The following is a 25231-nucleotide window of genomic DNA, read 5'->3' on the forward strand; positions in this document are numbered from 1 at the left end:
CCACATTACAACCTAGAAACTTCAAAGCAAGTTGTGATAAAAAAAAAAAAGTATGTGATAGAGCTGATTGGAGCTCATTTTTGGATTTAGAAGGCCAATTCCTATAAAACCAACACACATCACCCTCAATTTTGCAGGCCTGTGCCACCCACAAACATACATATGCAGCTGGCTTTTAGTTTGCATCAATGTTCTTGTCTATATGTTATGCCAATTATAGTATGGCAGAACACTGTATGATGCTGTAATGTCTATTGTGCTGGGTAGGTTAAGGCAGAGAGTCTGCTGGAAAAGTGCTCAGAATGTTGGAAGTGAATGGCTGAAAGTTTGAAAGAGTGTTTGAAAACTGGTGGGTGACAGATGAGAATAACAAGGGTTTTGTAGGGTGCCGAGGTCAGAGAGAGTAGGGTCTGCATTGGTTATTGTTGTGGCTGGATTTAGAATGGGTAATTGTTTATATGAGTAACAGTTACATATAAAAAGTGCCTGTCTACAACCATATGCTTCTGTATAGTGAAGATGCATCTGCACTATTAGAAATAATGCAGTTTGACCCAACTTTAGGTGCTGTAGCTCCATCCCATGGGGCCCTAGGTTTTGTAGTTCTACAAGTTCCTCAGCCTTTTCTGCCAAAGAGGTCTGGTGTCTCACTACCCAGGAGTCTGTAGGCTGGGGCCAGGACAGTTATAGTGGTATCAAACTGCAGTATTTCTACAGTGTAGATGGACCATGAATAACCTTAAACCTTTTATTGAACTTCTGTTTGAGTTAGAAGCAGTGTTTCACTCTCTCACACACACTTCTTTACTAACGATGCTGGTGGTAAGAGGTGTCCAACACAATTGTAACTGTGGTGGCCATGATACAATACTAATGTACAATGCATATAGCAGAAACTCAGCTCACAGCTGTAAGCTTCTAAATGGAAGAAAGTATAACGGGAGGCAGAGACTAGTTCTGATGTTTGTGCCTCAATGCCACAAAGCAGAGGGGAAAAAGAAATCCCTGGGATGCAGTGTTTTACTGGCTGGTTTGAGTATATACATTTAAAAGGAGGAGGAGGAGAAATAAAACATTCTTCTTCCCTCCCTCACATCTGTCTATCTCCATTAAGAGGAGTGGGCTTGTTAGTGAGGTGTGCATGGCTCAACACAGACACATTGCTGGAGATTTATCACAGTGCCTTTTAGTCACAGAGCTAACACTGAAATTGGGCAAAGTGAAATGAACACCTCATAATGTAGATGCTTAAGGCACGGGTAACAGAAGTAACAGCCTCCTGGCTATTCTTCCTCCCGAACTCCCTGTCTGTATTCTATTCAGAAATGTAGATATGCCACACAAGCACTCCCCAGCCTCCTAGTCTGGCCTACTCCTTCAGATGTGGCAGAGAATACTGTGCCATCATCAGTGCTGAAGAAAAATTTAACAGTCATGCTTCTGTAGATGGCCTCATAACCCATCCTGTTTTCTCTTCAAGTGACAAAATGTCTTGATCCAGCATAGAGCCTCCAGGTTCAGTGCACATCTGGGGACAGTTAGGTCCTGGACTACAACTCCCAAAATTCACATCCAGCACAGTCACCAATCATGCTGACTGATTCTATGAGGCAAAGGGCCCATACAGACAGGCCAAAATAAAGCTGCTTTAGGTTACTTTGCAGGTATGCTTTTTGAATGATGCGTGCATCCTAAGAGGCCAGAAGCTACGCCAAAGCTACCTTGATTTCCAAAGAACTTACAAAAGACGAACAGTTGCTGGATTATATCAAGCATATTTTTCCTGGCTTGCTGATACACTCTGTCCTTACCATCAATCCCATTTGCCTGCATTTTACAAGAAATACTAATAGTCTTTTGGGCGGCCTGCCAGCTGAGTGAACTTATCATTAAGAGACTCTCAGCCAGCTGCTAACTGGTCCTGTGGCGTGTATTTGAAAACCACTGCTTTAAAGGGGAACCCTTATATTTGCCACTTTTTTCTTTTGAAAAGCTATTGGCCTTTCTCCCCATTTGCTGCCTCTCCCGTGCCAACAGATCACTGCTATTATGAGTACTGTCAGGCAGAGAGATGGAGCACCACCTAGCCCAGTCTACTCCAAGCATCTCATGGAACACTCAAAATGCATCAATGCTGAGCCTGTACCAGCCAAGACAAGCTAAAAGCATCAGCATGACAGGCACAGCAATCCATCAGCAAAGAAGGGTGCATTGGATTCAATCCTGCAAAAGTTAATCACAAGTCGGCTAACTTGAAATCAATATGGTTTATTTTCAATAACAATTTGTTTGCTTGTTTATCTGATTATTATTATTATTTCTGATTACTATTACTATTTCAATCCTGCCTTATACAATCATTTAAGACAACATGAATGATTTAAAACAAGACAACAGAATAAGTAAAACCCATAACACCGCTCTCAATAAAAACAGAATCAGAGTATAACAACTGAGCTCCAAAGCCTGGGAGATGGACAAGATTTAGTTTAGCACTGAAATGAGGCTGAACCTCAAAGAAGAGGATGTTCTTTAGTCCAGGGGTGCCACAACCCAAAAGGCCCTTTCCTGCATCTCCACACAATGTACTGCTTCCAATGATGGGACAAAGAAGACACTAATGTTGCACTGGTTGTAGGAGGAAGAGCTTTGGGGACAGGGGTCTATCATATCCACTTCCATACTCCAAGAATAACAGGCTTTTAGGAAGATCTGGTCTAGGATTTTTCAGTTATGCTTTAAAGAATGGTGTTTCCCACAGTCTGTTCCTGGTCTGGCATGAATTTTTCCTAGCCAGTCTTCTTACAACCAGACATTGTGACATTGCTGTCTGTTACTCCACACAATTCAGACAGAATCATCTCTGTCTTCACTGGACCCAAATGGAAGTAGTACTTTCAGAAGCTGTCAACTGTGACAGTTATGTTTCTTAGAGTCCATTCTCTTCCCCCTCTTGTCTTTACTCTAGCTCCTCTTCTCAACCTCTTTTCACTTCTACATACCTCTTATCCTCAATCCACATTCGTCTTACCCTCTATCTGCATACTTCACCTCTAACCAACCTTCCTTACATCTCTTCTGTCTCTAATCCTTTTGTAATGCTATCAATAATCCTTTCTTGTTAAAATTAACAAAACAACTTTACAAAAGTTTTAATCATCAATCAAACAAATAAAACAAAAAAGTATTTACCTTATAAGTTACAAAGAAAGTACTGTAGCAAGAGATAGAGCTTAATTAGAGATATGGATGTAATAATTGCAAGTGTGGAATCATTCACTGTAGAGCAGGAAGTAAATGGATGAAGACGAATGGTAGGGACCAAGCCTGATAGTTTTCCCTCTCTCCACCTTTCGTTTCCTCTGTCTTTCCAATCCCTGGTATCTTTTGCCAGCCAGCCTTCTCATCTGAGCAATCTGTGTTCATAGACTTGAGATGCCACCATCACCCCAACAGCTGCCTACTCCCTCAAGGTTTCTCCATTTCTGGGCCAATGGCTATCTGTACACTGCCTGCACTTTATGGGAAGCCTGGGACCTATGGCAGCCTTCTGATCTAGCTAAGGTGTTTCTGTGGTTGCAGAACAGTGGCACCTCACAGTCCTTCACAACTGCTTTAACTGATCTTAATGCTCAGATAGGTTTTCCTTCATTCTGCTGTAATCCCTCTTCGATCTTCGGAGAAGCGGGAAATATAAATAAACTGTATCATCATCATCATCATCATCATCATCATCATCATCATCATCAATGTTTTGAGCTCCTAAGCTATAGGGCTTTGGATATCATCACTGGCTTTTTAAACCAGGACTAGATACAGCTAGTGAAGATTCCAGTGCACTTAACTCGTGTAAGGTGTTTCTGCTTCAGACAGCTAACATGAATCAAGGTGCTTTTAGAGGATATGTTTTATTTAAAACACACACACACACACTCTCTGTATTGCTATTGTCTCTTTCCTTCCTTAACAAATTATGTAAGTCAAAGATGTAAAAAGTGAGGAGAAGATTTCTGGGGAGGTTATAAATGGAAAACCACAATGATGTCTGCCCCAACCTCCATGCCCACCTCTGTAAAAGTGCTTGAAGGAAGCAGAACAATTCTACAATAAAACCCTTGTCTGGAAGCATCCTGGCACTATTAGGCTGTATCCTATTCCATATTTTCCTACCGGACTTACTTTTGGAAGTGCTATGCTGGATTGTGCCTAGAAGCAGGTAAATCAGCAGGACTGAGGAAAAGGCAGCTTGGAAATTCGTTGAGGGTGAGGGCCTGACTACTTCCAGGATTCCATATTAGGGAGAAAGGGCACATACGCGTGTACCTTGTTTTGCACTGGACGTCAAAAAGACTCCCCACATGAAGCTTTATTTAGAAGTGATCCTTAGGGAAATGAAAAGTACTGTAGTTAAAATATGCTGAACTGTTAAAATCATCCCAGGGAACTGTAGCAATGAAATCTTTAGATGATCTAAGAGCGGAAGATAAAGTTGTTAGTTAGTTTTTATACTTTCAACTTAAGGAGAGACTTAAAGCGGATCTTAAAACTTGTGGGATATGGAGTAATAGATCTGAATTTGAAGATATTATATGGTCAAAAAAGGATGTTTCGATGTCAGTTATGTATAAATGGTTGTTAAAATACTACACAGAGGATGAAATTGTAAAAGCAAATATGGTGTCTTGGGCACAAGATATAGGAAGAACGCTGGACTAAAAACAATGAGAAACCACATGGACGAAAAGAGTGAAATATACTCTGTGCCAGGACATAAGGGGAAATCATTATAAATTATGTTACCAATGGTACTTAACACCTACAAAAATTTGTGGGATCATTATACCACCTATGGTGGAAATGTAAATAGCATCAAAATACTGGTTAAACATCCGTAAATGGATTAATAAGATATTGAACATTAATTTGGAGTTTAAGCCCATTTTTTTTGTTAAATATGATCAATGATGATTTAGAAAAAAAATATGGGTGTGTTTTGTTCTATATGATTTCGTCTGCCAGAATTGTATATGCAAGGTATTGGAAAAGTAAGAATGTCTCAAACTTTGAAGAGTGGATGTTAAAATTGTATGAAGTATTTGAGTTAGATAAATTAACAAGAAAACTAAGATCTGAAAAATCAGACAGATTCTTAGATACATGGCAGAAAGTGTTAGATTATCTAGGAGAAAAATGGGGCCATCAGACAACGATCTTTTTAAAGGACTAAAAAAACCTGTTGTTTAAATAAAGTAGTTTTGCAGAAAAGATTGAGTTAAATACATTTTATCCATATATTGGATACATTGTTTTTTCTTTTTCATTTAAACTGTATACAACTAAATTATATACAAGATTTAACAGTGTAACAGCAAGGCTTTCAACTCTTGCAACTGTTGCAATTGTTGAAGAGTGAATAAATCTTTTTCATTATTATCAATTTGACTGTTGTTATAAGAGGTAAAGGTTTTGCTCAAAAAGACAAAACAATAATTTCAAATACAAGATTGGAAACAGACTAATTGGAGAAACAGGAAGGAAAACCTTTTTGATTGTAGGTTAGCAATTAAGGTGACTACAGTACTATTGAAATATATATATATATATATATATATAAAATTATTTCTACCATGTAATCAAGATATTTATGTCTTTGTGTTTTTAAAGAGTTCTATATTTGTAAGTTCTGTATGTTGTATATTTTCTCAATTTTTTTCTTTTCTTTTTCTTCTTTCTTGTTTCGTTCTTTTTTATGTTTGTAATTTATGTTGTATTTTTTGTATGTTATGTAAAAAAAAAGACTCAGAGGGTATGAAAATCCCTAGGCCTTAGATCAGGGCAGGGCAGGGCAGGGGACTTTTAGTTTGTGCTTTCTTTTTCACTTCAGCCCCAGATGGGCAAACTATAATTTCCATGATTCCCGGCTGGCAAACTGGCATAAAGAGTACCAAAATGACAGAGGGGAGGCTGATCTGCATACACCCAGAAAACTGTTAGCTTACAGTAGTTCCAAGAAATCCAGTTATCTATTCAGTTGGCACCAATGGGGGCTTTTATACTACTGTACTATTATGTGTAGTGCAGGAGGGATAGTTTTCACGATGGAGGGTCATAGCTGGGAAAGAAATATGTAATCCACCATAGTCCTGACCTAGTTCAAAGGCCATGTACTTCAGAGTTTTAAAAGCTACACTCTCAGTCCCACTACCATCTCAGGCCCATTTGGTCAGAGATGTGAGAAGGCCATGTTGGTTGCCACTCCCAGGCTATGGACCTCTCTCCAGGCTTAGCTGGTCCATCTGCATTTTTCTTCTAACAGGGGACAGTGCTGCATTTTTCTCCTTATGTTTTAAATGCTTTTATAATGTTTTAAATTGCTGCTGTTCTTAATAGGACAGTTTATTTAATTTTCTCCATTTTTTTCAACTGCTACAATTGGTTTTTAGCTGTGTTGTGAGCTGCCCTGGCTTCCATATTGGGAGAAAATGTGGGATATAAATAAAATGAAACTTTTAAAGAAAGCGTGTTCAAGAGCCACTGGTGCAATTTTTATCTAGTGCCAGCAGAGACAGGGTTTTCTTCCCCTCCTCCTCCCCCTTCCACTGTAGTTCTCCATGATGGCAAGCATCTGTTGGGTGGTTTCTTTAGTTCACCAAAACAAGTTTTTAGGATACACGGAGGGTGCAGGAGGAAGAAGGAAGTTGTGATGTCCAGTAGAAGTATATCATTGGATCCTGATCTGTATATTTAATGTAGTCTGACCATTGGAGTCTGTGTGATGTGGTAATCTGAGTGTTGGAGTATGACTCCAGGGGACCGAGGTTCGAATCCCCACTCTGCCACAAAAAGCCACTGGTTTATCTTGGCCCATTCACTCTTTCATAGCCACAGAGGAAGACAAATCCCCTCTGAACAAATCCTGCCAAGAAAACTCTGTAATAGGGCAGTGTTAGGGTCACCCTAAATCAGACATGATTTGAAGGCACACAACAACAATGTTTAACACCTAAGAGACAAAATCCTACTTTTAATATCATGCAGTTTATGTTTTTTGATCTAAAGTCTTCTGAACACTTATGTTTCTTTCCCAAAACATCGGCTTTAAAGAGAAGAAAGGGTTAGCTGAAGAGACACTAAAGGATTATTGAGACATAAGCCAAAAACTGAAATGGTGATTCAGACAAAACCAGTTTCTGTGCCAACTAACATAACTGATCCTTTTTTGTTCTGAAGGAGCTGGCTGTTCGGTATGAAAATGTGCTGTTCGGTATCGTTGATGTGGACTTGGCAAAGGTAAGCTGCTAAATTCATAGGACAGATTGTGTTGAATGTTTCTATTTCTTACACATTTGGAGTGTAACAAAGAAGTGAGTAGTAGACCTTTTTCAATATGAAAATATGCTATCCTGCATTGTTGGTGGGGATTTGGCAGAAGGAATTTAACTAAATTACAGGACAAATTAACATGAATGTTTCTCTCTGTTAGAGTAGCCTTTGCCAACTGGCTGTATATTCTGACACATTTAGAGGGTATGAGATTAAGGAGTTTATCCCATGGTGTTTTAATTTGTCTTACAACTATCTGGTTTAAACCTTAATTCAGGAGGCATCCTGATATTATCAGATGGCTTTTGCCACCTAATTTGTTGCCCAAAAGCAGCCTGGGTCCATCCCTGTGGGCTATTTTCTCAAGTCAGAAAAGTCCCTGATCCAAATAGGCTCTGGAAGCATGGATGGACCTGGGATGTATTTGGGCAGCAAATTAGGTGGCAAAAACTGTCTGATAAAATCAGGATGCCACCAGAATTAAGATTTAATCCGGCTAGAGGTAAACTGGATTAAAATGCCATGGGATAAACTCCTAGGAAAAAGAGTATTAAGATATTGCCCAAAAGTTGACTTTGCTTCATAACAACTGCTTTTCTGGAGCACACCAATGGTAATCCAGTCCATCATGATTCTCATTCTAAGATAGATTCTGCTAAAAACAGCTTTCTCTACCTTGGCTCCTTTTAGATGTGTCAGATTACAACTCTTGTGAGTCAGTATAGTCTCTGGTCAGGAATCGTGGAAGCTGTAGACCAAAATATCTGCAGGGATCTGGTTGATAAAGCTGCTCCAAAATCCCACAACATGGCCTTGTCTGCATCACCTTTTTTCTGTTGGTTCTCAGACTTGAGAATCAACTTGAGATCTGTCTTGAAAGTATCTTGCAAGGACCTGAGTCTCGACTTGAAGGTGGAAAACTGAGACTCAACTTGAGACTTGGAGGAAAAAGACTTGACTACATCTCTGCCCATCCCTGTAATTCAGTGCACACTTTACAGCCAAGCCCTTGTTAACCAGATCCCTGTCTTCTGTGTAGGAATAAGTTTTTAATGGTGTTCTATAAAATATATAATAATAGTATAAGTGTTAATAATGCATGGTGATAAAAGAAGAAGAAAAGGAAACTGTAGTAGTCAGAATAACAACATAGCGCTAAACGGTATATCCAAATGTTTAATTAGATGAATTTGGCTTTGTTTTGGCAAGTTATTTAGTCAAATCTGATACTTCCAAGCATATATTGATTGATGATGATGATGGCTGGAATCCTGTTGGAGAGTTACAAATGAGCAAACACCATAGTTATAGTACTATACAGTGAATCCCATCCCATTTTTCTGGATCTCCACTTACCGGGCAGCAGCTGCTGCTATCAATGGGAGTCTTTTCCCCTGCCATTCCCATCCTCCCTGACATAAGGTCCTGCATCTGATGTTACTACCCCAGAGATTGCTCATTGGGGTAGGAACATCAGCTAGCTGCTTCCCAATCTAGGAAGGAACAGATCCCAACTGATCACATCAGCTGCTGCCTGGGAAGTGGGGATTGGGGGACTTTTACAGTCTCTATGTATGCTCTAAACTAGGAGCTAAACAATCTGGAAGCAGCCAAAGAAAATGCTCTTTGTGTAACCACCTAGTTTTGGCTGACTGACATATATGCCCCTAGAGGATCTGAATATACAGAGTGGGTCACAGGAAATAAGATGATCCTGCAGATAACCTTGACCCAAACCATGCAGTGGTTTTAAAGGTAATAACCAACACTTTGGACTTTGCCCAACAACCAGTGCTGGAAATCAAGTTTTCAAATTCTTTTACAAAAATATAACTTTTCTGACTTGAACGCTGTTATTGGCATGGATAAGAGGCAATTAAGAGGATTCCTTTTTTGGACTGATTCAAGAAAAGATCTGCAATCAATTAGAATCTCACAATTTTCCTTTTGGTTCTCCTTTTTGAAGACTAAACATTTTAGAGCCAGATATTTGACTAAATTCAAGTCGCCCACTTTAAGAATTGCCTTCACTGAGCTACGACTTCAAGTAATGCCTACTGCAGTTCTAGACAGACGCTACAACAAAATGTTTTTTGAGAACAGTCTATGCATCTGCAGTCAATCTCAGGTGGAGGATATTGTTCACTACTTGTTAATTTGTCCATTGTACAGCAACCCTAGAAAGACATTTTTAACACCCTTGCTGACAAACAAAAGTGGGCACTCTAGTGCTGATTTGGTCCAATTCCTTTTAAGTGACACCAATGACTATGTAACACAAAGAGTGGCTCTTTTTTCCATGGCTGCAAAAAAGATTAGAAAGAGAGAGTTAAATAAAATTGCCATGGAGACGCCATGTATTATATGATTATATTATATATGTTTACTAATATACAGGAAAGATGTCTCTTTTTCCTTTTGTCATTTTTAACAGTTAACTATTTTAACTGCACACTAGATGTTGGGACATTTTTTGTCCTTTGTATTCTGTGCCTTTTGTTTTAAATGTTTTATGCTTTTTGATAAGCTCATTTCGTCATGGCCTTTGACTAGTACAATAAACGTTGACTTTGTGCTTTGCCCAGAAACTAATTAGGAAATTTGGGAAATATCGGGTGCAGCTCAAATAGATAAGGTGTAAAACACCTTGCTTTTGTTTTTTTTCTCATATTTTTTCTTAGAGATTTCTTTCAAGAAATTCAGCATCTGGTATACTGTAATGATGTTCTTGATTTCATGATATATCATGCCATCTCTCTTCCCCAGGATGTGGCTGATCTTTGCAATATCGCCGCCATGCCAACATTTCAGTTCTTCATGAAAGGAGAAAAGGTATTTGTCCTTAGAAATACACCCTAGTGGACTAGACTATCTGCATCTTTGTCCTTAGCTAACAGGCTCCAATCTAACTCTTTTTGTCCCAGCTCTAACCCCGGTGGCACATAGCAGGGCAGTCTAAATGAACATTAGCAGTCTTAATCTGCATGTTTTACTGGTTCTAGCAACCACTCCACTCACAGACCCAACATTTCAATTCCAGGACAGTCAGGCCTTGACCTACTTGGCTCCACCAGCTATTGTTTTATGTAGCCAAAGAGAGCCATGATTTGGCTATAATATGGGTACGGTCTGTTGATTTCATTAAAGATTCTTGCCCTTCTACTTGTAATCTGAATTTTTATCACAACAAGTCAGCAAATGGTCTCAAACACTACCACTAAGGCAAATATAGCTGCTATTTCCCCCCAAAGTGTAGCCATTCACCTTTCTCCTTTTGGCATGATGTGAAAACAGCAGCATAGAAGTATATGTATGGGTATCTCTACCTTTTTGTAAGTCAAGTACCTAAAAATATTATACACTAACATTTTTGGGAGGGACTGAAAGGGGGGAAAAGACAGAAAACCTCAAATCAGGACTCTGTTTGGTAAGGTTCATACTTTAGTCTTCATCCTGATCTAAATTTTCTTGCCTTTGACAAGATAGGATTTATCAGCAAATTGAGAGACCCAATGAATATTACAACTACCACAAGATTCTTCATGGTGAAATTTTTGCAAAGGGGTTTTTGCACAAAAACCATTGTATTCTGCTTGCACAAACACTCGCACATACATATGCATACATTTTTGCACAAAACGGTTTTGCATAAAACAGGGTTTTTGCACAAAATACTGTTTTGCAAAAATCCTTATAATTGTCCCCTGAAGAAATCCAAGAATGTAAAAAGAAAGAAAAGAAAAGAAAAACAACAAACACAAACTCATAATCTCAACCACTGGAATGAAAACTTTTCCTGTATTTCAAAATAAGGAAATAATTAGACCAGAATCCTGTTGGAGCACTTTGCTGTTGTTGCTAACTGTCTGCAAGTTGACCCCAACACATAACAACCCTGTGGATGAGAAATATCCAAGACCCCTTACCTTCCATTGCTTTCCTTAGATCCTGCAAATTCAGGCCCACAGCTTCACTGACTGATTCTGAGTCTAGCCATCTGGCATATGGCTTTCCTCTCTTTCTACTGGCTCCTACCTTCTCTAGCATTATTGTCGTTTCTAATAGGTCATGCCTTGAATTTTGTCACCTTGGCTTCTAGGGAAAGTTCAGGTTTGATCTGTTTGTTTGTCTTTTTGGCTGTCCATGGTATTCTCAGCACTCTTCTCCAGCACCGTATCTCAAATGAACTGATTTTCTTCTGATCTGCTTTCTTCACTGTCCAGCTCTCACATCCATACATGGTGATAGAGAATACAATGGCTTGGATGATTCTAACTTTAGTACTCAGTTGTATATCTTTACACTTTAAGATCTCCTCTAATTCTTTCATAATTGTCGTTCTCATCCTTAGTCTTGTTCTTCCTGGCTGGAGTCTCTGTTCATAACAATGTTTGGTCCAAGGGATGGGAAATCTTTATTTTGATTTTCTTATTATGTAGGTTGGATTTATGTAGATCCTCTGTGGTCATTATTTTGGTTTTCCTTACGTTCAGCATTCAGGCTTTCTTTGCATTTTCTTCTTTGACTTTCCTTAGTAGTTCTTCCAAGTCTATAATATTTTCTGCTAGTAGTATGATGTCATCCATATATATTAGATTGTTTATGTTCCTTCCTCCTATCTTCACTCCTCTTCCTTCTGAGTCTAAACCTGTTCTTCATATGAAAAGTTGAACAAATAGGATGATAGAATGCAGCCTTGCCTGACCCCTTTTGCCATTCTGTTTCTCCATATTCTGTTCTAACTGTAGCCTCTTATCCTAAGTACAAATTTCTCATTAGAACTATCAAATGGGATGGCACTCCCATGTCTTTAAAAGCAATCCATAGCTTTTTGTGATCTATGCAGTCAAAGGCTTTGCTATAATCTATAAAACACACGCTGATTTTCTTCAGGAACTTCTTGGTGTGCTCCATTAACCATCACGTTTTGCAATGTGATCGCTAATGGGGTATTACATTAAACATAAAAACACTAAATATAAAAATCAATGTGCATGTAGTTACACTTTCCTGTACATGCACTCATGAGTACCACCATTTGTTCTGCAAGCATGCACATACAACACTCTCTCTCAGTTGTGAGCAGTTATGCACCAGATGAGCTCAAGAATGTGGTGTCCATTGACCTATTGGTTGCACAGCTGTATAGTCCATCATAACTACACTGGAGTATATTTATGCTATAGTAAGGCCTCTCAGTTCAATACCCCTTCAACATAGTATCAAGATCCACATGCAAATCTTACGCTACACTGACCCATATATCACCCTCTGACTTATTTTACAACCATGATGCCATCTCTTACAGGCATTCCATGCTTCAAGTGAGCAGGCTGGATTGAAGTAGTTCTGACTGTTCCTCCCAAATAGCTGGATGCAGAACAATAACAGCAGCACTGAGATCCACAGTGATCTTCTGGAAGTCTCGGCACTTCTGTAATCATTGTGTATTGGATTGGGGGGTGATATTGCTGGATGCTTTAAAGTAAGTCAGGAGAGATACTTTAGATGCTGTGCAGAGAAGATGGAAACACAGACCTCTACAGCACCTGAAAAGCACATCTGCAAGCATAAGGGGCCTGTACACATGCAGATGTCCCAACCTGAATTCTGGCCTATACGTGCATAGGATCTTGGCTCTACATCACTATCAGGGATGTATAACATTACAACATTTCTTCTGGGAAAGGAGAAATATTCGATGCTTGGACTTGTACCTCATTCTCATGTGTGTGTGTGTGTGTGTGTGTGTGTGTGTGTGTGTGTGTGTACACGCGTGCATGCGTGCCTTCAAGTCACCAATCAACTTACGGCAACACCATGAATTTCATAGTGTTTTCTTAGGCAAGGGATACTCAGAGGTGGTTTTGCTAGTTCCTTCCTCCGAAATGCAGCCCACAGCACCTGGTATTTATTGGTGATCTCCCATCCAATACTAACCAGGGCTGCTCCTGCTTAGCTTCCAAGATCAGAGGGGAATCTCTAGTATTTAGGGTATTTAGGCAGCCCCTTTATTACACTAACTTTTGCATAATTCTAACAGCACACATAACCAGTTCATCTGGTTACAATTGCTTTCACTATGTGCAGATTTCTATCAAATTGGCAGTGATTCTTTCTGCTTATACACACACCCATTAGTATTTGTGTTAATTTGAGCCTTTTCTACATTGCACACAACCCTGAATATTGGGAGAGAAAATGTAAAAAACAAAACAAAACAGTGGTTCAACTTCTGAGTGGAAGCACGTTCTAGCCACTAGAACTGTTATATTCAGATTGCAGCCATGGGGAATGAAAACACTGGTTTAAGCACGATTTAAGAAATAACCTCTTTGTCATAGTGATTCAGTGCAGTTACATTGCTTCAGCTCCATTACATTTGATGGATTTTAAGCAGCTTGGATCCAGAATTGCAGCCTAAGGGTGAGAAGAGACATAACATTTTAAGAGTAGTGGAAGACACTGAGAGCAGTGTTTCTGTATTCCAAACAACTGTATATATTTTAAACAAGAGCAAGAGAAAGTAGTTCTGTGTGTTTATTGAAGAAAAGCAGGCTATAGTGGGGCAGCTATTTGTGAGTGCTCATAATATTTCCAACACATCTCCGATAGGTTGTCCATGTGTCCTCTTTACAGAAACCATTTGTCTATTCAGAGAGGTGTTGTTGTCCAAGAGCAGTACTGAATTCAGCGATTCTTTATGTGGAGAGCTGTCCAGTTCAAGCATAGTTTAAAGAAATGAGGCATAAGAATAGGGAGAAGGGCACTTGAATCCACTCACCAATACATAGCATCTGGATGAAAGCAAACACACAGGTCATCTGGTTCCAGTTGCTCTCACTATATTCAGACAGTGATAGTGATTCTTTCTGTTCATACAAACACACACACATACTAATATAAGCAAGTTTTATTAAATGTAAGTCAGCACTTTCTTTTGTTGTCTTTTGAGCAGCGGAGGGACGTGTAAGTGACTACTTGAATCTCTCTGACAATTCCCAGTGCACTCCTGTAGTTCTTTTTAAAATATGCTCAGGTTGTGGTTGTATAGAGAGTAAGGAAAAATGATGAACATGTGCATAGGTAAACTACATAAATCTACTAGTAGTATTTATTTAGCTGAATAGCTTGCTCAAGGTACAGGAAAAGAGATTCCACCTCAACATTAGGAGGAACTTCTTGACAGTAAGGGCTGTTTGACAGTGGAAGACACTCCCTCGGAGTATAGTGGAGTCTCCTTCCTTGGAGGTCTTTAAACAGAGGCTGGATGGCCATCTGTCTGGGGTGCTTTGATTGAGAGTTCCTGCATGGCAGAATGGGGTTGGACTGGATGGCCCTTGTGGTCTCTTCCAACTCTAGGATTCTATTATTCTTTTTATATCCCTTTCATTTCACTCATAATATTTATATCTCACAGGTTTAGCATTGTTGCTTAGTCTCAACCAATTTCTAAAAGGTCAATGAATCACTAAACAATAAAAGCTATAAAAGAGGAAAAACCACAGGAGCATAAAAACCTCAGGAATACCTTCAGACATAAGACATCTAATTTTATCAACCTCAGACTGCTTCCAGACCAGAATTTGTTATTTATCATTATGGCTCAATCACCTTTGTCTTTTACTGTGCAATAGCAGTGTTCGTGTTTAGAGAAGCTCCAAGTGACATCAGATGGAATCTTGTTGGTGACATAGGCTTACATAACATTCCAATACACCACTTTAAGTCGATTTGTGCTTGCTATGAGAGAAGATCTCTGGTACTTCAACCACAGAACCCTGCTTCTTGCAACAGCAATTTGAAGGTGGTGGATTTTCTCCTTTGGTCAATATCATCCACTTTGACTTGTGGGAGGTACCCTGGGGGCCTGAGAACATGGCAACGATTCCTTTTTCTCAGCTGCAAAACTCCTTCTGCCATCATCCCCTGACTGGATGTGCCACTGCCTTCAAACTAGTGTCGCACTCTTAGCAACAATGGAAGCCCAGCAAAAGTACTCTGGTTTCACCAAAACAGGATCTCAGCCGGTATCTTCAGTTTGTAGCCTTCCCTTTGTCTTGTCCACCAATGGTCTTATCAGAGAAAATTCATAAAGAAGAAATAGATAGACTGCTGTACATTGGATGTTTCTTTCTGTCTGGAAGCAACCAGTGTTTTCTATTTGTAGTCCGCATGTTTCCTTGTGCTGCTTCAGTCTGTCTTTAAAAAAAAAAACACAGGAGGAAGTCGGGCTTTCTTTTTCTTTTTTGGGGAGACAAGAGAGGATGAAAAAGTAACACAATCTCCAGAGTGTTAGATGTCCTTAGTGCTGCTCTTCCATCTTGTTAAAGACAATTGGTAAGACAGTGTGGGAAACGAGATGGAAAAAGGTGAAGGGGTAACATAATGAAAGATTATGTTGTATAGACACATCCCACCCGTGCCAAATGCAGTGGAAGAGGTAGGGCAACTCCCAAGTTGAAGGTGTCATCTCAAAGCACATGATTTTTAATAGCTTTTTAGTTTTAATTGGTCCTTTGTGCTAAAAGCACTTGTCTGGCGACTGTTAGAGCATATAGATTTATATAAATTTTGTAGTGTGTGTGGAATTCACTTTGACCCCAAGCTGACCTCCTAGGGACACCCCATTTCTCCAAAGCAGAGATGTCATGTCAGCAGCTTGAAAAAGGATGGGGTAGGAGACCAAGAGAAAAGGACTGGAAATTCCCCATAGGAAGTTTGGGAGTTGCTAGACAAGAAAAACCATCACCTCCAAAAGCCAACACAATACTTGTTGTTTGCAGCCTTACACTTAATGGCCCAGTGATTAAGATTCATCTGTTTGCCTTTCCTGACACTGGAGGACTTACAGATGCCTAGAGAAGTGTTCTCTCAGTTCTGGCTGATGTTGACTATAGACTAGAGGACCTAGAGATTCCCAGAGAGAACATAATCATCAAATCCATGAATAATCAACTCTGCAAAAGTCAAAGCCGCAAATGTGGATGGGGGAACTATATAGCAATCTATATAGGCATAGTGAAACACCTCTGTAATGCTCTTTTTAGAAATAGCATTTTTAAAACTTTCTGTTCACCTCTTCCATTAACGGTCGTACTAAACTAGCGGTGGCTAAAAATATCTTTTTAAAAATGGTTCCTATCTATAATGGTATATTGCTATGCCCCTATAATGTTACTTTAGAAGAAACATATTATATAGGCATTCTGTAGAACTGTAAACCTATATATAGCTGATTCAAAAATAATTCAAAACCACTTTCTAATCACCTCCTCTATTAAACAACTTGATAAAATGGTGGTGAAATGCATTATCGTGTTATAGAGATCTAACACTATGATACTCTCTAAAGTGGGATTTTGTTGTTTTTACTTTTTTAATGCAAATATTATAAATAAATAAATAAATGTGTAATTGAAATGATGCCTTACAAATGGTATAGTGAATCAGTACAAGGTGTGGTTGATTCTGGTACTCAAGGAGTTACTACTAACATCAAAACCATACCATTTAAAAAGAGAGAGAAGACTAGCAATAAGGTCACCAGTGTGGATGGAACATAATGGATGTAAGGCACAATGTGTCCATAGTTAGTTGTTTGTGGCAGAAGTTGTGGGAGATGTCTGTGCAGAAGCAGTCATTTTAAAAAGAAAGGGCTTTGATAGGCATGTTAATTCCTTCAAAGTAAATACAAGATGAGCTTCTCAGGGGAGAAAGAGTCCAGAAATTGGGCACTACAGCCCCAAAAATGTTCAAAGGAGCACTTACACTGTAGAAATAATGCAGTTTGACACCACTTTTACTGACAAGGCCCCATCATACAGAATCCTGGGATTAGTAGTTTTGTGAGGCACCAGCACTCTTTGGCAGAGAAGGCTAAAGACCTTGTAAAACTGATTCCATAGGATGGAGCTACAGCACTTAAAGTGGTATCAAATTATATTTTTGCTACAGTGTAGATACACTCCAAACCACCAACCACCTGATCTCAAAAGGTGAGAAATCTGAAGAAGGGCTTGCAAGGACAGATTCAGTAATATAATGGGCAGACTGATATAGAAGGGATGGCCACTTCTCCAGAATTCATGGTTCATCAATTAATTTTATTCTTATTTTTGTTTATTCCTAGATTTTTGAACTAACTGGTGCTAATGCAAAAAAACTTGAAAAGAAGATTAAAGAGCTGATGTAATCCTTGAAGAAAACTCCTGATGCAATGCCATGTTGTTGCCTACAAATGCCAGTAAAATAAAATGTTCACAAGCTACTATATAGTTGAAGGATACTCTCATTCAACGAAGCTACACAGAAATGGTCCATTGAAGGCAGAGATATAGAGGATTCTGTGCAATGGCACAATAGACTTGACATTCAGTCATCATAGAAAGGATGCAATTCAGTTTCATGCCTGATTTCCATAGGGATCATGTTCTGTCTGAAATCATAGGGAATTGCCTCGAGTCTTAAGATGGCACAGATAGCAACATGGGAGAAAGTGTTCTCAGCAGTTGCCCCAGGCTTTGAAAGACCTCTTTGGTCTTCAGACCTCAGGGAGGGTTTTGGAAGTGTGCTAATTTAGTAGGTTGGAATCCTCTACCAATTCATCTGGGAGTAGCTGCTTGGAGCTGAATAGGACTTGCATCTAAGTCAACATGTATAGCAGGGGGTGGGGAAAGTGTGGCCCACTGTTTCTGAATCCTCTAAAGGCTGCCTTCAGACTGGTTTACCTCCTAGGCCTAAGACTGGTGAGTAATAATAATAATAATAATAATAATAATAATAATAATAATATAGTTTATTTATACCTCCCGCCTTTCCCACAGATCGAGGCGGGATTACAACCTTAAAAGACACTTAGTACAATTTACAATCAATACAACAATAAACTACTAACACTGGATTTACCAAGAATTCCTATTAGTTCTCTAAAAATTACAATTTGTCCATTAGCCAACAATCAGAATCAAGGAAGTGCAGTTGTCATAACTTTTTTATATGGAATTCAGTGGATAAGCCCGCCAGAAGAGATCCATTTTGAGTGCCTTCTTAAAGGCCTCTAAGGTAGTGATGAGATAGATGTCTTCCGGTAGGTCATTCCATAATCTTGGGGCCGTGGCAGTGAATGCCTTATATGAAGTTGTCATTAACCTGGTATTATAATATTCTAGTAAGAACTTCCCAGATGTCCTAAGAGTTCGGGGCGGATTATTTAGGGAGAAGCGCTCCCGCAAGTAACTCAGGCTCAAGCCATGTAGGGCTTTAGAGGTAATGACCAACACCTTGTATTGCACCCGGAAGCTAATTGGCAGCCAGTGGAGAGATTTCAATATTGGTGTTATATGGTCAAACCTAGATGTTCCGGTGACCAATCTGGCTGCTGCATTTTGAACCAATTGAAGCTTCCGAATTTGATACAAGGGTAGCCCCAAGTAAAGCGCATTGCAGAAATCTAACCAAGAGATTACCAGTGCAAGTACTACTGCTTCAAGGTTCTTTCGGTCCAGGTAGGGACGCAGTTGGCGTATCAACCGAAGATGACACCAAGTAGAAACATGGCAGAATTGATCCCATACCCCAGGAACTCATGGGGGACATTTTGAATTTTAAATATTTAAAATTGTGCATGTGTGGCATGGGATGCAACCCTTTGAAGTCTTCAAGTGGTGTATATGGTTCTTCTTCATGGTCTCTGTGCCTCACACAAACATAAACCCATTTGTGTGGATGCACAGATAACCACTCAAAGAACTATAGTTACAGGTATGCAACTTTCTTCCTGGACCTCAAGTGGTTGTCAGTCCCTAATGTATACCTTTATGCTGTGACTTGATCCTGGTACATCTATATTCAGTTGTTAAATTAAAGAATGTTGCTGTTTTTAAATGCTTGTTTTATTCTTGTACTTTATTGTTAATTGATAAATTAGATTATTTGATATGGTCATGTGGAAGGGATATGCTGGTTAGCTGCCTGGGTTATCTTGGGCGGGTTATAAACCGCCATAAAGTATGCGCTCTGCGCGTACTAGGGTTAGGAAGGGCCGTATTAGGGTTAGGAAGGTTCTTACCTTCCTGATGGCCCTTCCTCCCAGTACATGCAGAATGCGGACTTTATGGTGGCGCCCATCCACATGGGCGCCGCCATTTTGACGTCTTGGACGCTGTGCGTCCAGACGTGTCACAGTGGAAGTGACGCCGCGAGGGCGTGCTCCGCCCCCACGGCGCCACTTCCGCATTTTGTAAACGAACGCCATTTTGGCGCTGTTTTTTCACTGCGTGGGGAAGCCTCGCGGTCTGGCCGCTGGGGCTTCCCTACGCAGCGAATGGCGGCGGCGGGAAAACGGCCCCTTGAGGGCCGTTTGTAACCCACCTTAGGCTGCAATGCTGTACACAGTAACAGGAGTAAGCCTTGTTGAAATCAGTAAAACTTACTACTTATAATACATGCATTAGATTACACTATTATTGATACACGGCTAGGAGAGAAATTCTATTTTAATTCCTCCTCTGCAGCCTCACATGTGTTAAATCTACTTTAATGTGTTTACAGCCATGTGATCAACACAATGGATCTGCAAAACTATGTTGGACTGATCTGTACGATAGCAGATGAAGAACAGGAGTGTCTTGTTTCAATAGAAATTACAGTTTGCATTCACAAAGGGAATTCCTCCACCCAGCTGCCCCAAGATGTTTCTGTTTAATAGCCCATCCAATAAATTTCATACCCATTTCAAAGAAAGTCCTCTGACTGTAAAAAGCAATTTGGGTGCTAATGGTGGTACAAAAGCTGCTAAACATGATGCTCTTGGAAGAAGCGCACTGTTGTGTGTATTATTTATACCAATATGCTTTAAATACCTACATAAAAGGACTGGTGGAAGTCAACTGGAGAGTGTGAATACAGGGCTATCAGAATGCCGATGACTCACTTTTCTATCTCTTTGTTGGACTCTGCAGAGGCACTAAAAATCCTAGACTACTGTTTGATGGGCTGCATTGGGGATAACAAAAACTAATCAGGAAAAGACAGAAATACTGTGGGGTAGTGATAGAGTTGCTCTAGATCTAGATAGTCAGGCTCTTCTGAATAGAGATTACTTGCTTCTGAAGAACGTTCCTAGTCTGGAGGGCTCCTGAATATTCCTATATTCTTATGACCACTGCAACTGGCCTGCCATCTAACTACTGTTGGAATCATGCAATGGGAAGAATCCTTAACCAGATATGGTCCATCAGGCCAAGCACTGATGGGCAGGAGCACACTGAAGGAAATCAGCTGGAGGGACCCCAAACACAACAGAATTAGCTTGCTGCACTGTGAAATAAAGGAAGGAATACACATTACCATCTAATATCCACAAAATGGTGATACCCTTTTTAGGCAACGGTGTTTAAAATCATACAGGAAAAATAAAAAATATATTGCAATGTTAGAGTCATAAGCCTGCATTTTGTCAAGATGTTGCTGTTGTTCACAGTTAAGTTGGTATAGCGGGACACCCATGTAGGCAGACCACTCCTCCTTCTGGCCAAGTGAGCTCTGAGAGACAAAGAATCTTAAACTCCAGGAAATTTATTTGAAGGAAAAAATTGTATGAAGAAGCTGGTGGAACTTCAAAAGCTTGAAAGATGTATTTTGTGCATTGTGGTCGACCTAAAAAATGGTATCAATGTTTTGTGAATTTTGGATGTCATTGTACTTTACTGTATGGCCAACACAGCTACCCTTGGATACCTTACCATTTAATCTCTCTCATACACACACAAACACACACATATTTGATACTGATCATAAAACTGAAAGTGTAAAATTAGTTAAGTTCACTATTTGCAAAGGTGGTGTTGTTGTTGTTAGCTGCCCTTGAGTCAACCTCAACTTATGATGACCCCATGTTTGAGACATTTCCAAGTCATTTCTGCCCAAAAGAGACTACAAGCCACCACCCGAGAGAGAAAAAACAAAGAAGAAATGAAAAGAGACCAGCTAGTGGTGACTGTGAGCATATGCAGCTATTACTGCCTTGGATTCTGCTGTGTTTGAGTCTAAAGTCTTGGAAGCTTGTCAAGTTATCATCAGTCTGGGACAGTGTCCAAATAAACCAAATGATCCTTTTTATCCTGTGATAAATAACTGTCTAGATTCTCATGAAAATCAGTTAGTTTAATGTAGGAAGTGAATGTTCTATTTGGGAAATTCCGACCTTATGCACACTTTAAAGAAAGTCAGGATTTATTGCCTCTTTACCAAATCTGTATGTTTATTTTTCCCCTGACAGTAATTCTTATAATGGATGGGTTTTAACTAGGGCTATCAACTATTCTAAACTTCTACAGAAATATCTTTTGGAGGAATAATCCCAAACTTTGGATCCCTGGATACTGTTAGAAACTCAGGTCATCAGTTATGCTGGCTCTGGAGCTGAAGTCTAACCACCACTAAACAACCTGATTAAAGCCAGTGGAAGCTGGTGGCTCCCATGTCAATAGGTTTGTGAATCTACTCCAAGCCGTAGTCTGAACTAGAAATGAACTACTCAAGGTAGTGAGCCATTCCCTTAAAATCAGTTCCATATCTTAGATAGCTCCAAGTGTAGACTAGATTGGAGTCATTGCCATAGTAATGTGACAGCCACCAGCCACTGCTGTATAAAGCTCACACCCAAAGACTTTGGCACGTTACAGACCGCCGAAAAGCGGCGGCCTGCACCCGCCCCTTTCCCCGCCGGATCGGGGCCTTGGTGGCCAGAGCAGCAGCCGCTGAGGCCCCGATCTGCCGCTTTCCAGGCCGTGGGGAAGCGGCAAAAGGCCACTTCCCCAAGGCCTGGAAAGGGGTGTCCTTGGGGCTTCAAGCCCCAAGGACACCCTGCAGCGGCGGGGAGGAGGAGAAAGGGGCCGCTTGGCCCCTTTCTCCCTTGCGTTGCTGGGTGCAGCCATCTAAAGGCTGCGCCCAGAGACGCAAGACCAGGAAGGAGCTCCGTTTCGGAGCTCCTTCCTCCACTGCTGAAAGGGCGCACTAAGCGCCCTCGCGCGACAGCGTCACGTCCGCATCACCTCGTTTGGAGGTGGCGCGTTCATGACGCCATCATGGCGGCCCCCATGTAGATGGGGCGCCGCCATCTTGTACGTCCTCGGACGTATTAGGCTTGGGAGCATCAAGAAGTGACGCCCCTTTTTAAACCTAGGACGTCCTGAGGACGTCCCTTATGCCTGTCTGTAACGCGCCGTAGTTTCCAGCATTCAAGTGATATATGCCATTGCTTATATAGTAATACTCAGAAAATATATCCAGAGATAGCCATGTGAGCTATATAGCAAATACAATCACATTCAAAATCCACAAAACAGTGATGCTTTTATTGGACCAGTCAACATGCACCATATATGTGTTGAAAGCTTTCCAAGCTACACTGGCTTTTTCATCAGGCAAAAGGTGTTAAAAATCATACAGGAGAAAGGTCAATATTAGTCAAAGGTCTGGATTTTGTTAAGATGTTGTTGCCCTCAATTCAGATGGTATGGAGTGGTATCTGTGCAGGCAGACCCTTCCTCTTTCTGGCCATGCGGGTCCTAGGAGATTCTTAAAGTCCAGGAAATAAACTTTAAATTCCATTAGCAAGACACATGATTTTCAACACCTTTTGCCTAGTGACGAAGCCAGTGGAGCTTTGAAAGCTTGTAACATGTATATTGTGTATTTTGGTTGTCCCAATAAAGATATCACTGTGAAGTCGAAGGCTTTCATGGCTGGCTTCCATAGTTGTTTGTGGGTTTTTCAGGCTATGTGGCCATGTTCTAGAAGAATTTCTTCCTGACGTTTTGCCAGCATCTGTGGCTGGCATCTTCAGAGAATGCTTGCCTGGAAAAAGTTGGGTATGTATATACTGTGTGAGCCTGGGAATTCAGGAGTGATTTGCATGTGTATTGTTCTGTTGCTGATGGCAGGCCTCAGACTGGGAAACTAATGCAAAAGACACTAATGATTTCATCACCACAGTCAAAGACTGAGAAGAGTAGAAGTATGGGCCCAAACGGACAGGCCAAAATAAAGTTGCTTCGGCTCACTTTGGAGGTATGATGTTTAAATGACACACGCATTTTAAGGGGCTAGAAGCGGCACCAAAGCTGTGCTCCAATCCTTAGGGCTGGATCGTGGCTTTGGCGTGGCTTCCAGCCTCTTAGGATGCATGCATAATTTAAACAGCATACCTCCAAAGTGACCTGAAGCAGCTTTATTTTGGTCTGGCTGTTCAGGCCCTTTGGCAGGTTACACACCGCCACTAACGATGCACTCAGTGCGTTTTAGGGTTAGGAAGAGGCGTCCTAGGGTTAGGAAGAGTTGCCCCTTTCTAACCCACCCCGCCCCCAACACGCGCGGAGCGCGTCGTAAATGGTGGCGCCCATCCACATGGGCGCCGCCATTTTGACATCTTGGACACTGTGCGTCCAGACATGTTGCAGTGGAAGTGACACCACAAGGGTGTGCTCCGCCCCTCGCGGCGCCACTTCCATGTTTTGAAAAGGAGCGCAATTTTGGCGCTCCTTTTTCCCTGCAGAGGGAAGCCTCGCGGTCTGGCCGCTGGGGCTTCCCTCTGCAGCGAATGGCGGCGGCGGGAAAACGGCCCCTTGAGGGCCATTTGTAACCCACCTATATCTCTTACCAGATGATTTAGTTAGACATTAAACTCTGTTGTTTCCTTCTAAAATGTTTTTACGGTAGGCCATTGTAACCATAAGCATTCCAGTGAGCCTGTACCTCCATATCATCTCCATCACTTTTTTGAATATCTCTATTGATTTTACACCATTTAGTTGGACATACATGCCACCTATGAACTACTTTAAGTTCATATTTCTTAGCTGCTCCTGAAACAGATTTAAATGGGGGAGAGTAACAAATTCTGTTTCAATGTTCTTCAGAGAGTCTGAGATTACTATTGCTAAGTCTGATTCACACACTAGTTTTGATCCTATTGGTTTGCCAAAGCATTGTTCTGTTACTGTTTTATATAGTTTTGATATTAATCCAGTTGTTTTACTAGTTTCTGCTATACAACAAGTCTCAAATAATGTTAATGCTCTTGGAGGTCCCAGCACTCTTTATAAATAAGATGCAAATGGTACGAGATGCAACAATTGCAACCACAAAACATCCTTGTTCTCTCATGTTATTTGCAATTGCCCTGCTGTTATAGGTTTAATTCCTTCCTTTCATAGAGCTATTAAGTGCACAGAAGGAAACACCACCCTTTAGTATTTTCTTTTACATACACACAGCTGCAGCACATCGGAAGTAATATAACCTTAAAAAGTAAAGAAATGTGTCTGTAACTCATTCAACCCCATAGATTTACTGAACAAATTAATTAAAGGTTGTAAACTGATTAGATGTTATTCTGGCAAATCTAAGAAGCATTCTGTTTCATGTTTCCTGGTGTAAATATTTGATACCAACATTGAAATAAAATTGACTGAGACCTTAATAACAGCACAGTGGTGTTTAATCTATGAGAACTCAACCCTATGCTTGCTTCAAGTCAATTCGGCACTGTAGTAAAGAATTAATCATATCTACATGCCATTGGCCCGATTTAAATGAGCCTTTGTGCCGCCCCTGTCACATGCTAGGGGTTGGCCGAGGACGCAGCGTCCATACCGGTCTCACCCCAGCACATGACGGGGGCGTCAAAATGGTGGCGCCCTGTACACACGGGCACTGGCATTTTGACGTAATGGCCACGTTGCGTCCAAACGACACAGTGCAGCCATTACGTCTTGGCACGCCGCTGAAGAGCACTTGTGGCGCCCTTTCAGCGGCGCCAAAAGGATTTCCGTTTCGGAGCTCCTTCCGCTGTACATATCGCTGGTGCAACCTTTAAACGGTCGCCCCAGCAATACAGAGAGAA

General features: G+C 40.7%; 1 protein-coding gene across 1 annotated transcript in view; it reads left to right on the forward strand.

Annotated features, from left to right (window-relative positions):
• Positions 1–17586, forward strand: part of TXN (thioredoxin) — a 23882-nt gene extending 6296 nt beyond the window's left edge. The window contains exons 3-5 of the mRNA XM_042447671.1: positions 7231–7290; positions 10090–10155; positions 17456–17586. Of these exons, the coding sequence (XP_042303605.1) occupies positions 7231–7290; positions 10090–10155; positions 17456–17518 (189 nt within the window). The 3' untranslated portion in view covers positions 17519–17586. The remainder of the gene's footprint in view (positions 1–7230; positions 7291–10089; positions 10156–17455) is intronic.
• Positions 17587–25231: the final 7645 nt, after the last annotated feature.

The sequence above is a fragment of the Sceloporus undulatus genome, chromosome 2 (assembly GCF_019175285.1).
Source record: "Sceloporus undulatus isolate JIND9_A2432 ecotype Alabama chromosome 2, SceUnd_v1.1, whole genome shotgun sequence".
In the NCBI taxonomy this organism is placed as follows: domain Eukaryota; kingdom Metazoa; phylum Chordata; class Lepidosauria; order Squamata; family Phrynosomatidae; genus Sceloporus; species Sceloporus undulatus.